Source organism: Babylonia areolata, chromosome 17 (assembly GCF_041734735.1).
Source record: "Babylonia areolata isolate BAREFJ2019XMU chromosome 17, ASM4173473v1, whole genome shotgun sequence".
Lineage (NCBI taxonomy): Eukaryota > Metazoa > Mollusca > Gastropoda > Neogastropoda > Buccinidae > Babylonia > Babylonia areolata.
Window position 1 is genome coordinate 4,048,305 of NC_134892.1, and position 14,446 is coordinate 4,062,750.

Below are 14,446 nucleotides of genomic sequence, written 5' to 3' on the forward strand. Positions count from 1 at the left end.
AATGTGTGTGTGTGTGTGTGTGTGTGTGTGTGTGTGTGTGTGTGTGTGTGTGTGTGTGTGTGTGTGTGTGTGTGTGTGTGTGAGACTCTCTTTCTGTATCTCTGTCTACCTTTGTCCTTGACCCCCCAACTCTGTCTCAGTGTGTCTCTGTCTTTCTCTCTCTTTGTCTCTGACTCTCTGTCTCTCTCTCTCTCTCTGTGTCTCTGCCTCTGTCTCTGACTCTCTCTCTCTGTCCATCGCTGTTTGTCTCTCCCCCTCTCTCTCTGTGTCTCTGTCTCTCTGTCTCTCTCTCTCTCTCCGTCTCTCTCACGGTCAGTGTTTCTGGCACCAGCTGATTTTTGTTCTTCTTCTCGTTCTTCTTGTTCTTGTTGTTGTTCCTCGACCGCTCACCACACCACACCCTGACGACCGTCCAGCTCCTGTCTTGTACCAGTCCTACTACGGAGACAACAGCCATCACCCAGCCACCACCACTGCCACCACCGCCGCCTCCGCCGCCGGCACCCTTCTCCCCAAACAACTGCGTCCCACGGGGCCCCCTCCACCCTGCCCCCACCCCTCCTCCCCTACCTCCTCCTCCTCCTCCTCCTCCTCTCCCGTGACGCCGGCTACCAGGCCGGAGCGGTGCTCGGGTGGTGGTGGTGGTGGTGGTGCTGGTGGTGGTGGTGGTGAAATGTGTGAGTGAACAGTGAATTAGTTGTTGGTTGTTCAGTGTGGTTTTTGTCTTTTGTTTTTTCTTGTTGTTTTTGTTTGTTTGTTTGTCTGTGTCTGTGTGTGTGTGTGTGTGTGTGTGTGTGTGTGTGTGTGTGTGTGTGTGTGTGTGTGTGTGTGTGTGTGTGCATGCGCTGCCTGGAGTGGAGTGCGTGCGTGTGTGGTGCGTGAAGTGCGCGTGCCTCAGTGTTCAAGGAAGGAAACGACATGGTTTTGGTGATTTATGGTTAAATGAAGGTGTTAATAGTATAAATCAATTTGTAAGACTTTTCCGGCAACGCTTGATTGATTGTAGATGGCAGGACTGGAATGACCATATTCAAACTAGTGAAAGATTTAGTTTGTATAGAACTTTTGGACATACACATGATATTAAATAGTACTTGGTATGTAACATGGACATGTATTTGAAGTATGTAACAACAAGATTTAGGTTAGGCGTGTCAGATTTAGCTACGCATTACAAAAGATACAGAGATTTTACTGACAATGATTCAATTTGTCCACAATGTAAAGAAGACAAAGAAGACGAGGAACATTTTGTTTTTCATTGTCCAGCTCCTTGTAGAATTAGAATATATATATATATATATATATATATATATATATATATATATATATATATATATATATATACACCACCTAAGTACTCTCGACAGCCCTGTCTATTCAAACTGAGTTTATTATTGTCATCCACGAGACATGATGATATATGAAAACTGGTCCTGTTTTTTTTTTTTTTTCTCCACCGGGCGTTTAAATTTAGGGAAATCGTAACATCTTAAGATAATGTACTTCGCTTCAGCGTTTATATAACATGTGTATTTATACATGGTTGGTTAGATATTTTCATTTTGATATCATTCATGTTGTTCACCCCACCCCACCCCCCACCCCCCTTCATAAGGGGACAAGGCCTATTCATGAAGAAATCATCTGAATCTGAATCCCCCCACATCCCCCACCCCCGCCCCCACCCTTTTTCCAGTCGCTGCCCGACTCGTCCTTAGAAAGAAAAGATCTGAGCACATCACTCCTCTTTTGCAACACCTCCACTGGCTCCCTGTCTCACACCGAATAAAGTACAAGATCAGCACTCTATGTTATAGATGCATTCACAAAACTGCCCCTTCCTATTTCTGCGGCTGCCTTCACCTCTACACTCCATCTCGCTCACTACGATCGGCTTCGGATCCACTCTGTTTACGCATACCCAGATTCAAACATTCGACTGTTGGCCGCCGTTCTTTCTCTGTTTCTGGACCTTGCGACTGAAATGAACTTCCTTTTTCGCTTCGTCAAGTCTCCACACTCAGCTCTTTCAAGTCTGGCCTTAAAACCCACCTCTTCCCAAAATAGCCTCCCTTGCCTGCCCTTCCTTGTCTTTAAGTTTCTACAGTTTTAGAGTTATGCATACGTGTGAATGACTGGTGCGAAAGCGCTTTGATTTGTCATTGCACAAGATCCAGCGCTATATAAATACCATTATTATTATTATATTATTATAGATGAGGACGACAACGACCCTACATACGCTGTGGCCAGACCCATCTTGTAGGAACGGAAGCAAGCAAGTCCGTCAGCCCACCCCGGGTGCAGCAGCATCCCAGTGGAAAAGACCCCCCCCCGCCCCCCCCCCCACACACACATCCACACACCCTCTCACCACCTCCCTCACCTACACCCACACGGAGACCCATCTCGTAGGCAAGTCAATCATCCCACCCCAGGTACAGCAGCATCCGAGTGGAAAAGACACACACACACACACACCCCACCCCTCCACGCTCTCCCACACCCTCTGACACCACCACCCCACCCCGTCCCCCACTATCCTCACTCCCCTGATTATGCCTGCAGGGGCGTGTCGCTCACACACACACACAGACACACAGGCACACACACACAGACACACACTCACACACACACCACCCATGTTGGTTCAATTTCTCCGGCATGTGAGGTCTTGCTTACGTTTCTTGACCTAGAAACATTTTTCTTGTTCTTCTTCTTTTACCTTCAACTTCTAAAACATAATCAGGTCGTGCGTTTTTTTAAATTTTTTATTATTTATTTATTTTTAGCACGGGTACTGCCTTCAGTGCATCTTTATCCAAGCCACTGGAAATCAATCTCTTGATTGTACAACTTGGACTTGAATGCATCAATAATAAGACATATTTAAATATTCATTTACTTCTTGATTTGTTTAATTATGTATACCTTTTTTCACATTTGAATATTCATTTACTTATTTATTTATTTGTTTGTTCTCAAGGCCTGACTAAGCCCGTTGGGTTACGCTGCTGGTCATGCATCTGCTTGGCAGATGTGGTGTAGCGTGTATGGATTTATCCGAACGCAGTGACGCCTCCTTGAGCTACTGATACTGGTACTGATACTGAAAACTGAATCTGAACTGTGAAACTGATTAAAGATGCGTTGTGTAAAACAACAAAAAAAACAACAACAACAAACAAGCAAACAAAAATCAGGCAAAAGGTTGATGGAAATGCTGGACGAATGCTCATATATGGAATTGATGATTTGAATGCGCCTTTTAACAATACGGTTATGCCGTTAATGAATTCAATCAAAACGTATTTTGGATGTTTACAGTACAGACACGTAGTGTAGTCTCCAGGTTCTCTCTCTTCCTCCACCTAATGTCGTGTGATCTCTCTCTGTGTGCCTCTCTCTCTCTCTCTTTCCTCCACCTAATGTGTGATCTCTCTCTCTGTGCCTCTCTCTCTCTTCCTTCACCTAATGTGCAAAATCTGATTGACCTGATAATTTTTTTTTCACATTATATAAGCTCGGCTTTGAACTGAATGTGGGGTCTTTTTACTATTATTGTAATCATTATTGTTATATCTTAATTTTTAAAATTTTTTATATATATACAATCTGTCCCTTTGCTATGATGGAGTCTCCCGTCGGACCGACGGATGAGCGACACCCTTTCTTATAGGAAACGGTATTACAACTTTGTTGAATGTACATATTTTGTTCTTCTTTCCATCCCCCCCCCACGCCCCCCCCCCCCCCCCCCGCCCGCCAAGTTACATCTGTGATGGCTGTTGTAGTGGTGATGTGTGAGGTGATAACAGTTTGGTTTTCGTTGTGTTGTTGTTTTACTTGTTTTTCTTCTTCTTTCTTTTTGGTGTTTTCTATTCTGGGTGGGTTTTCGTTTTTCTTCTTCTTTTTTTCTGTGTATGGCCTAGGAGTGATGGCCTGCCGCCGATATTTTCTCCCCCTCCACTAGACCTTGAGTGGTGGTCTGGACGCTAGTCATTCGGATGAGACGATAAACCGAGGTCCCGTGTGCAGCATGCACTTAGCGCACGTAAAAGAACCCACGGCAACAAAAGGGTTGTTCCTGGCAAAATTCTGTAGAAAAATCCACATATCCAAATAAAATTGCATGCAGGAAAAAAAAGAAAAAAGAAAAAAAGGGTGGCGCTGTAGTGTAGCGACGCGCTCTCCCTGGGGAGAGCAGCCCGAATTTCACACAGAGAAATCTGTTGTGATAAAAAAAAAAGAAAAGAAATATTTTACTGAAATGTTCAGCTCCATGATGCTTATTTCAAAATAAATAAATAAATGTTCTTCTTCTTCTTCTGCGTTCGTGGGCTGCAGCTCCCACGTTCACTAGTATTTACACGAGTGGGCTTTTACGTGTATGACCGTTTTTACCCCGCCATGTAGGCAGCCATATTCCGCTTTCGGGGCTGTGCATGCTGGGTATGTTCTTGTTTTCATAACCTACCGAACGCTGAAATTGATCGCAGGATCTTTAACGTGCGTATTTGATTTTCTGCTTGCCGTATACACAGGAAGGGGGTTCAGACACTAAGCAAGGTCTGCACATATGTTGACCTGGGAGATGGGAAAAATCTCCATCCTTTACCCACCAGGCGCCGTCACCGAGATTCAAACCCGGGACCCTCAGATTGAAAGTCCAATGCTTTAACCACTCGGCTATTGCGCCCGTCAAATGAATAAATAAATGAATAACAAATACATTGTCAGTACAGTCAATACCCACTCATGATGGTAAAAAATAACAACAGAATCTCTATTACTTTATTTCCATGTGGATTAATAAAGTGTTTTTGATTGATTTGATTTGATTGATACTGGCGATACGGTGTATCCGTTGCATGTTTCTTTCTTTCTCTTGTTAAGTCTTGCTGTTTTTTCACCTCTGTTGCTGATCATTGCTACCATTTAGTGGACTCGTTGAGATGTTCAGATTGAACTAATAAAGATAGTTCAGATTGAAGCCACTTTCTGTTGTTGTCTATTGAAAAAACCAAACCAAACCAAACCAAAACAAAAGAAAAAAACAAAAACAAAACAAAAACAAAAAACCCCTGAAATAATGCGTTTAACGAAAACGACACTGAATGATGTGTGTGTGTGTGTGTGTGTGTGTGTGTGTGTGTGTGTGTGTGTGTGTGTGTGTGTGTGTGTGTGTGTGTGCCTGTGAGCGTTGTATGTGAGTGTGTGTGTTAGTCTGTGTAAGCGTGCACATGCGTGCGTGCGTGTTTGTGTGTACATGTATGTATCAGCGCATGTGTGTGTGTGTGTGTGTGTGTGTGTGTGTGTGTGTGTGTGTGTGTGTGTGTATGTGTGTGTGCGTGTGTGTGTGTGTGTGTGTGTGTGTGTGTGTGTGCATGCATGCATGCGTCTGTCTAAGCGCGCGCGCGCGCGCGAGTGCACCAAGTGGAACAAGCGATTCCGATGACAGTTTTCAACCGATCAAACACTCCAACAGGCATACAATCAAAAAGTCAAGGGTAAAAACATCAGAAAAAAAATACAAAGGGCGGACATATTGATATAGACATTTATAAACTTCCCTGTTCAAAGAATACACAATGCATACACATTTTAAATAAAATCCTTACAAAAGATTAAAAGCAAAGCACCCACTGATCTTAACACTCTAATTTTTTAAGAGCGGATGGTAAAACATTTCGATATTTTCACACAAAAGATGTAAACGATTTTCCGAAAAGAAGAAGAAGAAGAAGAAGAAGAAGAAGAAGGAAGAGGAGGAGGAGGAGGAGGAGGAGGAGCGTCAGAAGAAGAAGAAGAAGAAGAAGAAGAAGAAGAAGAAGAAGAAAGAAAGAAAGAAAGAAAGACAGAAAAGAACTTCTCAAATTAAATCGAGAAACGTAGCATCTATTTCGCTGTTCTCTCTCTCTCTCTCTCTCTCTCTCTCTCTCTCTCCGCCTGGAAGGACGGCTAGATGTCACTGGATAAAGCGGTGACACACTCTGCAATTATTTTCCCCAACAATAGATAAACCATAGGGTGGGGGTGGGGGGGTGGGGGGTGGGGGGGCGGGGAGTTATGACAGCACTAGCACTCACTAACACCCCCCCCTACCCCCCCCCCCCCCCCCCCCCCCCCACACACACACTTCCATCCCGACTCTTCCAATCAGCTTGAGACGCAACGTCACGAGGTGTTGGTAGCGACAGCAGCACCTCTTTCGTTTCCGAAACTTCGCCTGCTACACACAGTCTAAAGGCATAGCGATCACTAAAGGCATGAATCGACTAATTGAAATAGATATTGTATAAACACAGAGGCATTTCCACATTCAAAAACGAACCGGTTATATGCACACACACACACAGAGAGAGAGAGAGAGAGAGAGAGAGAGAGAGGAGGGGTGGGAGGGAGGGAGGGAGAGAGAGAGAGAGAGAGAGGGACAGGGGGGCGAGAGAGAGAGAGAGAGAGATATATATATACAGAGGTTACTGAGATGCTATATCAACCAATGGACGGAGATCAAAACATAAGACAGAAACAACCAAGGAAATAAATACGCAATCAATAAATGACTTTATCTACTGACAAAAAAAATGCAACTACGAAAAAATAACCACAGCAATGGTAGGTCCTGCAGGAAAGCTAATTCAAACTGACGTGACACGAGCTCCACACATGTCCACACCACTGTTGTCTAATGACAACTAAACATGGAACAAGCTTCAGGCAGTTAACATAAACCAACAGTGATCTAAACAACACAGACACCTCTATATTCCATCAGCATTATTTGATAAAGACAGCAAGCTCATTTCAAAATTTTACAAAGAAAAAAACAAACAAACAAACAACAACAACAGAAGCATGGACACACACTTTTTTTTTTCTTGACACACACTTATCTTTGGTCACTGATCAAAGCTACGAGATGGATATGCGAGCGTTAATTAATTAAATTAAAAAAAAAAATCATTTCCATCACACGTTTAACCGAGCGTTGTCTTCGCTGAGTACTTGTTGAATACAATTCTATGACCATCGTTATGAATCCGATCAAAGTTGTGGATATCAAAACTGTCTAAATCCAGAACTGGCTCTACAGATCCATTTTCTCCTTCAAAGTTGTGGATATCAAAACTGTCTAAATCCAGAACTGGCTCTACAGATCCATTTTCTCCTTCAAAGTTGTGGATATCAAAACTGTCTAAATCCAGAACTGGCTCTACAGATCCATTTTCTCCTTCAAAGTTGTGAATATCAAAACTGTCTAAATCCAGAACTGGCTCTACAGATCCATTTTCTCCTTCAAAGTTGTGGATATCAAAACTGTCTAAATCCAGAACTGGCTCTACAGATCCATTTTCTCCTTCAAAGTTGTGAATATCAAAACTGTCTAAATCCAGAACTGGCTCTACAGATCCATTTTCTCCTTCAAAGTTGTGAATATCAAAACTGTCTAAATCCAGAACTGGCTCTACAGATCCATTTTCTCCTTCAAAGTTGTGGATATCAAAACTGTCTAAATCCAGAACTGGCTCTACAGATCCATTTTCTCCTTCGTACAGTCAAGAATCGAGCGTAGCAAACCATTGTGAATTAGTATTTGTATTTCTCTTTTTATCACAACAGATTTCTCTGTGTGAAATTCGGGCCGCTCTCCCCAGGGAGAGCGCGTCGCTACACTACAGCGTCACCTTTTTTTTTGGTATTTTTTCCTGCGTGCAGTTTTATTTGTTTTTCCTATCGAAGTGGATTTTTCTACAGAATTTTGCCAGGAACAACCCTTTTGTTGCCGTGGGTTCTTTTACGTGCGTTTATTCTGTACACGAGACTTGGTTTATCGTATCATCCGAATGACTATTCTCATCCGAATAATGTCTGATGCGCCATTTGGAGTTAGCTGTCTGTCAAATTTTGGAGGTTCAGTTCAAGTTAAAAAAGATATTAAAAAACAAAACAAAAAAGACCGGCGCTTCATTAAGAATAACAGAAGGTTTAAGTCCAATAAAAAAAATATATGCGCCAGTCAGTGTCAGTGTTATTACAATGATTAGATGTCATATTTCGGAGGCTCAGTTAAGTTATAAAAAAAAGACCAGCGCTTCATTAAGAGCAACAGATGGATATAGTCCAATAAAAAAAACACCCAATCATACATGAAGATTCACACGCCCACTTCAAATCGACAAAAACCTGTATCAATAACTTTCAAAAGGAAGTAACACAAAACGACAGGTGTTGGGTGTGAAATGCGCATAAAACGCATTTATGTTTTATCTGTCGTCTTCTGCAGACCATGTCAAAATTCAAATCCAAAACAGAATTAAACACATTAGCTGTTCCAACGTTTCCGTCTCTACTTTCAACTTCCATAAGCATTGGTTATGCTTTTTCGATATCTATTTTCTTTTATCGTATTCAGTTATAATTAAATGCCAATTGAAAAGAGGAGGGGCAATTTTGTTTAATGTCCCGTCACACACACTAGTGACTGTAGACAAGCGAAAACAACATCAACAAAATCATTGTGTACAATTATCAGTTCTAGTGCTTGAAATAATTGGAATGTCTTACTTGACAGAGCATGGTACATATATTGTTTTTCAGGCCCTTTAAGAAACTGATATTGTTCTGAATATACACGGTTGCAAACTATTGCATTGTCGCTTTGTTTATATCATCATTATCACCATCATCATCATCATTTTCATCATCAATAACATCATCGTTGCAAAAGGATAAATATACAAGTTATCTTCGTACAGTGATTCAATCAATAACGCGTCAAGGTACATGAATTATGATACATCATAAATACAAAATCAACAAGAATGATTACCACAAGCAAATGCGAACAAAAAACACTGCGTCGTCTGAAAGTACAGCCAACATCTTCTTCTTCTTCTGCGTTCACTCGTATGCACACGAGTGGGCTTTTACGTGTATGACCGTTTTTACCCCGCCATGTAGTCAGCCATACTCCGTTTTCGGGGGTGTGCATGCTGGGTATGTTCTTGTTTCCATAACCCACCGAACGCTGACATGGATTACAGGATCTTTAACGTGCGTATTTGATCTTCTGCTTGCATATACACACACGAAGGGGGTTCAGGCACAAGCAGGTCTGCACATATGTTGACCTGGGAGATCGGAAAAACCTCCACCCCTTTACCCACCAGGCGCCGTCACCGTGATTCGAACCCGGGACCCTCAGATTGACAGTCCAACGCTTTAACCACTCGGCTATTGCGCCCGTCCAGCCAGCATCATTGCTGGTACTCTTCCCGACATGATGGTGGAGTGTTTCCAAGCAATAGCCTGACATGCTGCCAGCAAGGCTGTGGTGTCATTGTTAGAGAGATTCTGCACATCATTCTTCGTCGGCCTTCTGTCATATAAATACACATATGTTATTTATAACAAATACGTAACTGATCGCTACAAAAACAAAACGAAAAAAAAGAAAACGAAAAAAAAAAAAAAAAAAAGAGGAAAAAGAATCAACCGAAAGTTGACCCCCCCCGCCCCCAGCCCCTCCTCCCCCCTTCGGAAACAAACAACTCCTGTCAAAAATCCCTTTCGATTTCTGGGTCAGAATTCCGCGCGATACATTACGATTTAGTCAAACACCAGGGAAGAAAAAGTCAAACACGTTTTTGATAACAACAAAACACTCAAGACAAGCAGATATCACAATACGCGATTATAAAAGTTTAGAAGGCACACATCAGGTCGATTTATTTATTTTCTTCTTCTTTTTTTTTTTTGTTCACACGAAAACCCACACAAGGAGAAAAATGCTATCCAGCGGGTCCAGTGTAGACTACTTTCCAGGCAATTCAACGATGCAAACCCCCCCCCCCAAAAAACAAAACAAAACAAAACAAAAAAAAACACAAAAAACCCACACCAACTGCACATGTTTTCAGTTTGAACCCCTTCTCTTCCTGACCCTAACCCACCCCGCCCTCTACATTGTTAAACCCTCCAGCATTTAGGTCATCCATTTCTCAACAACGATGAGGTCATGACCACGTCTCTGTAGGCATATTCAAACTGGTACCACTAAACAACCCCCCCAAAAACAACAACAACAACAACAACAACAACAACAAAAAACAAAACAAAACAACAACCCCAAAACCAACCAACCAACCAAACACCCCCCAAAACCAAAACAAAACACAAACAAACAAACAAAAAATATATATAGTGATCAAGATACAAAAAAATAACACGTTTCTTTAATTAAGGAAGGAATTACCACAAAAACTTAGATAACAGTTGTGTATATAATTCCAGAAGCGTCCTATCTGAGTGAAGTTAGATCAATTTCAAAATTTGGTTAGAGACTAACCTAACTGGTACAACTATAAAAAACAACAACAAAACCCCCCAAAAAACTACGGTCTTGCAATATCTATAATGTTCTAGAAAACCCTAGTGATCAAGATATTAAAAATAACACATGTTTCTTTTAGAAAAGAATTATCACAATAAACTAGAGAATGTATTACTTATGTATATAATTCCAGAAGCGTCCTATCTTAATGAAGTTAGATGAATTAAAGAAAATCTAGTTAGAGACTAACCGACTAACCTAACTGGTACACACACAACCCCCCCCTCCCCCCCAACCCCCCCCCCCCCCCAAACAAACAAAACAAAACAAAAAAACCCATCCCAAAACAACTACAGTCTTGAAATATCTGTAATGTTCTGGAAAACCCTAGTAATCAAGATATGAAAAACAACACATGGTTCTTTTAGGAAGGAATTATCACAATAATTTAGAGAATACATTACTTATATGCATGCTTTCAGAAGCGTCCTATATCAATGTAAAAAAAAAAAAAAAATGTAAGAGATTAACTGACGACTTCAGAAAGGAAGCATACTTAACCTTCGAGTGATCATTTTACAGAAGTTATGAGAAGGACCTACGCATTACCAGTTGTCTGGCATCTTTAGCCAGGATTAATTTGAAGACTTTTATTGTTCGTGTCATTGTCCGTTTTAACCCTTTCACTCACTCACTCACTCATTCCCTTGACCGTTGGGGTCGTTGGGGGGACATGAGGAAGATGTCATAGCTCGCCACGCCGTTCTGTTGGCAGCTGTCGTGAGGAGATCTGGCATCGTCATTTTGGTCCATTCCTTGACGTTGTCGGACCAGCTTTTTCTCTGCCGCCCCCGTCTTCGCCCTCCCTCCCTCTACAGTCCCTTGCAGGATGGTTTTGGTCAGGGTGTTATGTCGTATGACATGACCAAACCATGCCATCTTCCTTCGCTTGACAGTCGCCACCCTTTCACCGCCAGTCAATTTAGAGTACAAAATTCCCATGTGGTATAAACACAGAAAAGACAGTGGCTAAGAATAGCTGGGGATTCCCCCTCTGATGTATAGAAAATATGGCCCTATCCTACCACCGAACATTAAGAGCAGTAGGTTCATGGATAACAGACCAGTGAATGGTCACCTTTCAGTGACATGGGTCCTCTACCACGCCTGTGCATAAATGCGAGCTTGGCGGTGAAAGGATTAAGGCAGTGCGTTGTTCGGTACGAAATGACGTGCATCACACTCAAATGTAGCACCATCGCTGCGCAGTTCAGTATCAACAACACACACCAACTGCATACCTCAATTGGAAAACACTCGAAATGCATACTTGTAAGTGTGTATGTTAAAGCATATGTGATCATATGTTTTCATCAGGTCTTCTTTTTTTTTTAAACAACATAGGTGGACTTAAGTGATCAAAAACCCTTCACCCCCGATTTAAAAATGACTTATTTGTTAATAATGTTTAACTCTTTTTCAGTGTCTATTTACAGCAACATTTGTACAATACAAACAATATCGTAAATGGACACAAACACACACCATAAAAATAGATAAATCATGCTGTAGAAATAAAGAAAAAATACGACAAATATATCTACAACCCCCCCAAAAAACACACCACCCCAAAAACCAACAGAAAAAAAAAACCCAAAAAACGCTGGCTGACTTTTTGCTTACTCGTGAACCAGCTGACTCATACAAAAACAACACAGGTTAAAAAAAAAGAAAAAAAAAGAAAAAAAAAAAAAAAGATGTCAGGTACAGTGACATAATATGTCATAAACGGATACAATTATTTTCGTCAATTCAACAACAACTGTCTCCACACCACCCCCCACCATCCGCCCCCCCCCCCCCCGAACCTCTCTCTCTCTTCTTTCTGAGCTTTTAGCACATCACAAACATCGAAGCCCACAACAAATCTCCACAGCTGCAAAATGCATCCTATCATGTTGATAAGGAAAAAAAAAAGAAAGAAAGAAAAAACAACCCTCCAAAACGATTTCCTTTTTTTCCCCTCTTTTATCTGAGGAGATATGAGATATATTCCTAAAAAAAAAAAAAAAAAAATCACCGTACTGTTCTTCAAAACAAAATTATCACAGACATCACCACCACAGGGTGGGTTTACCAGGAGAGAGACGTTTGTCATTATCTTGGTCCTGGAGAGATACAGAGGGGGTGGGGTGGGGGGTTTGGGGGGGGGGTGAGAAACAGAGAGAGAGAGACAGAGGGACAGAGAGAGGGAGAGAGAGAGAGGGTGAGAGAGGGGGGGGGGGGGGTCAACAAGGTCAGCATACACGACATCACCTCAGTTTGTGCAAGCACTGATGACGTGTCCGTTTCTGTGGTACCCTAAGCACTGATGACGTGTCCGTTTCTGTGGTACCCTAAGCACTGATGACGTGTCCGTTTCTGTGGTACCCTAAGCGCTGGTGACGTGTCAGTTTCTGTGGTACCCTGAGCACTAGTGACATGTCAGTTTCTGTGGTACCCTAAGCACTGATGACGTGTCCGTTTCTGTGGTACCCTAAGCACTGGTGACGTGTCCGTTTCTGTGGTACCCTCAAATCTGGACCATTATGGGGAAGGGTTTGGGAGTCAGAGGTGTGTGTGTGTGTGTGTGTGTGTGTGTGTGTGTGTGTGTGTGTGTGTGTGTGTGTGTGTGTGTAAGGGACGGAGGGCGGGGGCCGGGGGGCGGGTGTTAATGGAAATGTTAAGATCATGATGTTGATAGTGAACTTCCACAAATATCGACGTTGTAGGCCAATTTCTTCTTCTTCGTCTCCTTCTCAACATCATCACTATTATCATTATTATTATTATTATTATCATTATTATCTTTATTACTATCATCAATATCATCATCGTCTGTGTCTTTGATGATGTCAGATGAATCACACCAGGCACAGCTGTCCTCTCTCTCGTGTCACAAGCACGTGCGTCACAGTCCGACTGGCAAAAGGCGAAAATTACCGACGTGTTTTTGGTTCACGGGTGAACTAGTTCTGAACTCGAAACATCACTGATCGCGTCATTTGTTGTTTTCCTGTCGTTGTCGTTGTTGTTGTTGTTGTTGTTGTTGTGGTTGTCGTTGTTGCTGTTCCCTTCTTGGTCTAATATCATCATCTCAGATGAACAGACTTTAAATAAATAAATAAACGAAACATCCAATGCAAAGCACGGACACCGTCACAACACATGTCTCTGTGTGAACTGGTGTCTGTGTCTATCTATACACATAACTTATATATATATATATATATATATATATATATATATATATATATATATATATATATATATGTCTCTGGACCTTGCAATTGGAATGAACTTCCTCTTTCGCTTCGTCAAGTCTCCACACTCAGCTCTTTCGAGTCTGGCCTTAAAACCCACCTCTTCCCAAAATAGCCTCCCTTGCCTGCCTCTTCCTTGTCTTTAGTTTCTACAGTTTTTGAGTTATGCATGCGTGTGAATGACTGGTGCGAAAGCGCTTTGATTTGTCTCTGCAGGAGATTCAGCGCTATATAAATACCATTATATATATATATATACATATATATATATATATATATATATATATATATATATATATAATCTATAAACATCTAAGTAATATGCAACCAGGAGCTTAAAAAAACAAAAAAACAAAACAAAACAAAAACACGCTGCATCCTCAACATTTCGATAAAACCTGGATGAAGTATGGCAATGCCTGCTGGAAGTGTTCCCAGCTTCAGAAAGGAAGGAAAAAATAAATGTCATGGCTTCTCCTCCCTTTGCTCGCTAATCGGCTCGTGCTGTTTGCCTTCTCAAACAAAGAGTCAAAAGCGCAAAAAAAAAAAAAAAAAAAAAAAATCTAAACGAAACAGAACAAGTATACCTGGATGCAAAAAGGAAACTTCTGCCCTTGGGCAGAAATGCAAGTTAATAATAATAATAATAATGATAGTAATGATAATAATAATAATTGTGTGTGTGTGTGTGTGTGTGTGTGTGTGTGTGTGTGTGTGTGTGTAGGTGAGAGAGAGTGCGCGGGGGGGAGGGGATTGGGGGGTGGGCGGATATGATCATGAACTTAACACCCTCATGTGTGTGTGT

The 14,446-nt window shown here is 41.7% G+C and overlaps 2 protein-coding genes across 3 annotated transcripts in view; one reads left to right on the forward strand and one right to left on the reverse strand.

Annotated features, from left to right (window-relative positions):
• Nucleotides 1-4,996, forward strand: part of LOC143291595 (proline-serine-threonine phosphatase-interacting protein 2-like) — a 32,237-nt gene extending 27,241 nt beyond the window's left edge. The window contains exons 11-12 of one of the 2 annotated variants that reach the window (XM_076601539.1): nt 417-677; nt 2,220-4,996. In XM_076601539.1, the coding sequence (XP_076457654.1) occupies nt 417-677; nt 2,220-2,269 (311 nt within the window). In that variant the 3' untranslated portion in view covers nt 2,270-4,996. The remainder of the gene's footprint in view (nt 1-416; nt 678-2,219) is intronic. The other variant, XM_076601538.1, reaches the window with a different exon arrangement.
• A 9,432-nt stretch (nt 4,997-14,428) lies between these two features.
• LOC143291442 (B-cell receptor CD22-like) overlaps nt 14,429-14,446 on the reverse strand; it is a 91,714-nt gene continuing 91,696 nt past the window's right edge. Inside the window, exon 14 of the mRNA XM_076601305.1 lies at nt 14,429-14,446. This exon is cut by the window's right edge and continues 249 nt beyond it. The gene's annotated coding sequence lies outside the window, so the exon portion shown is untranslated.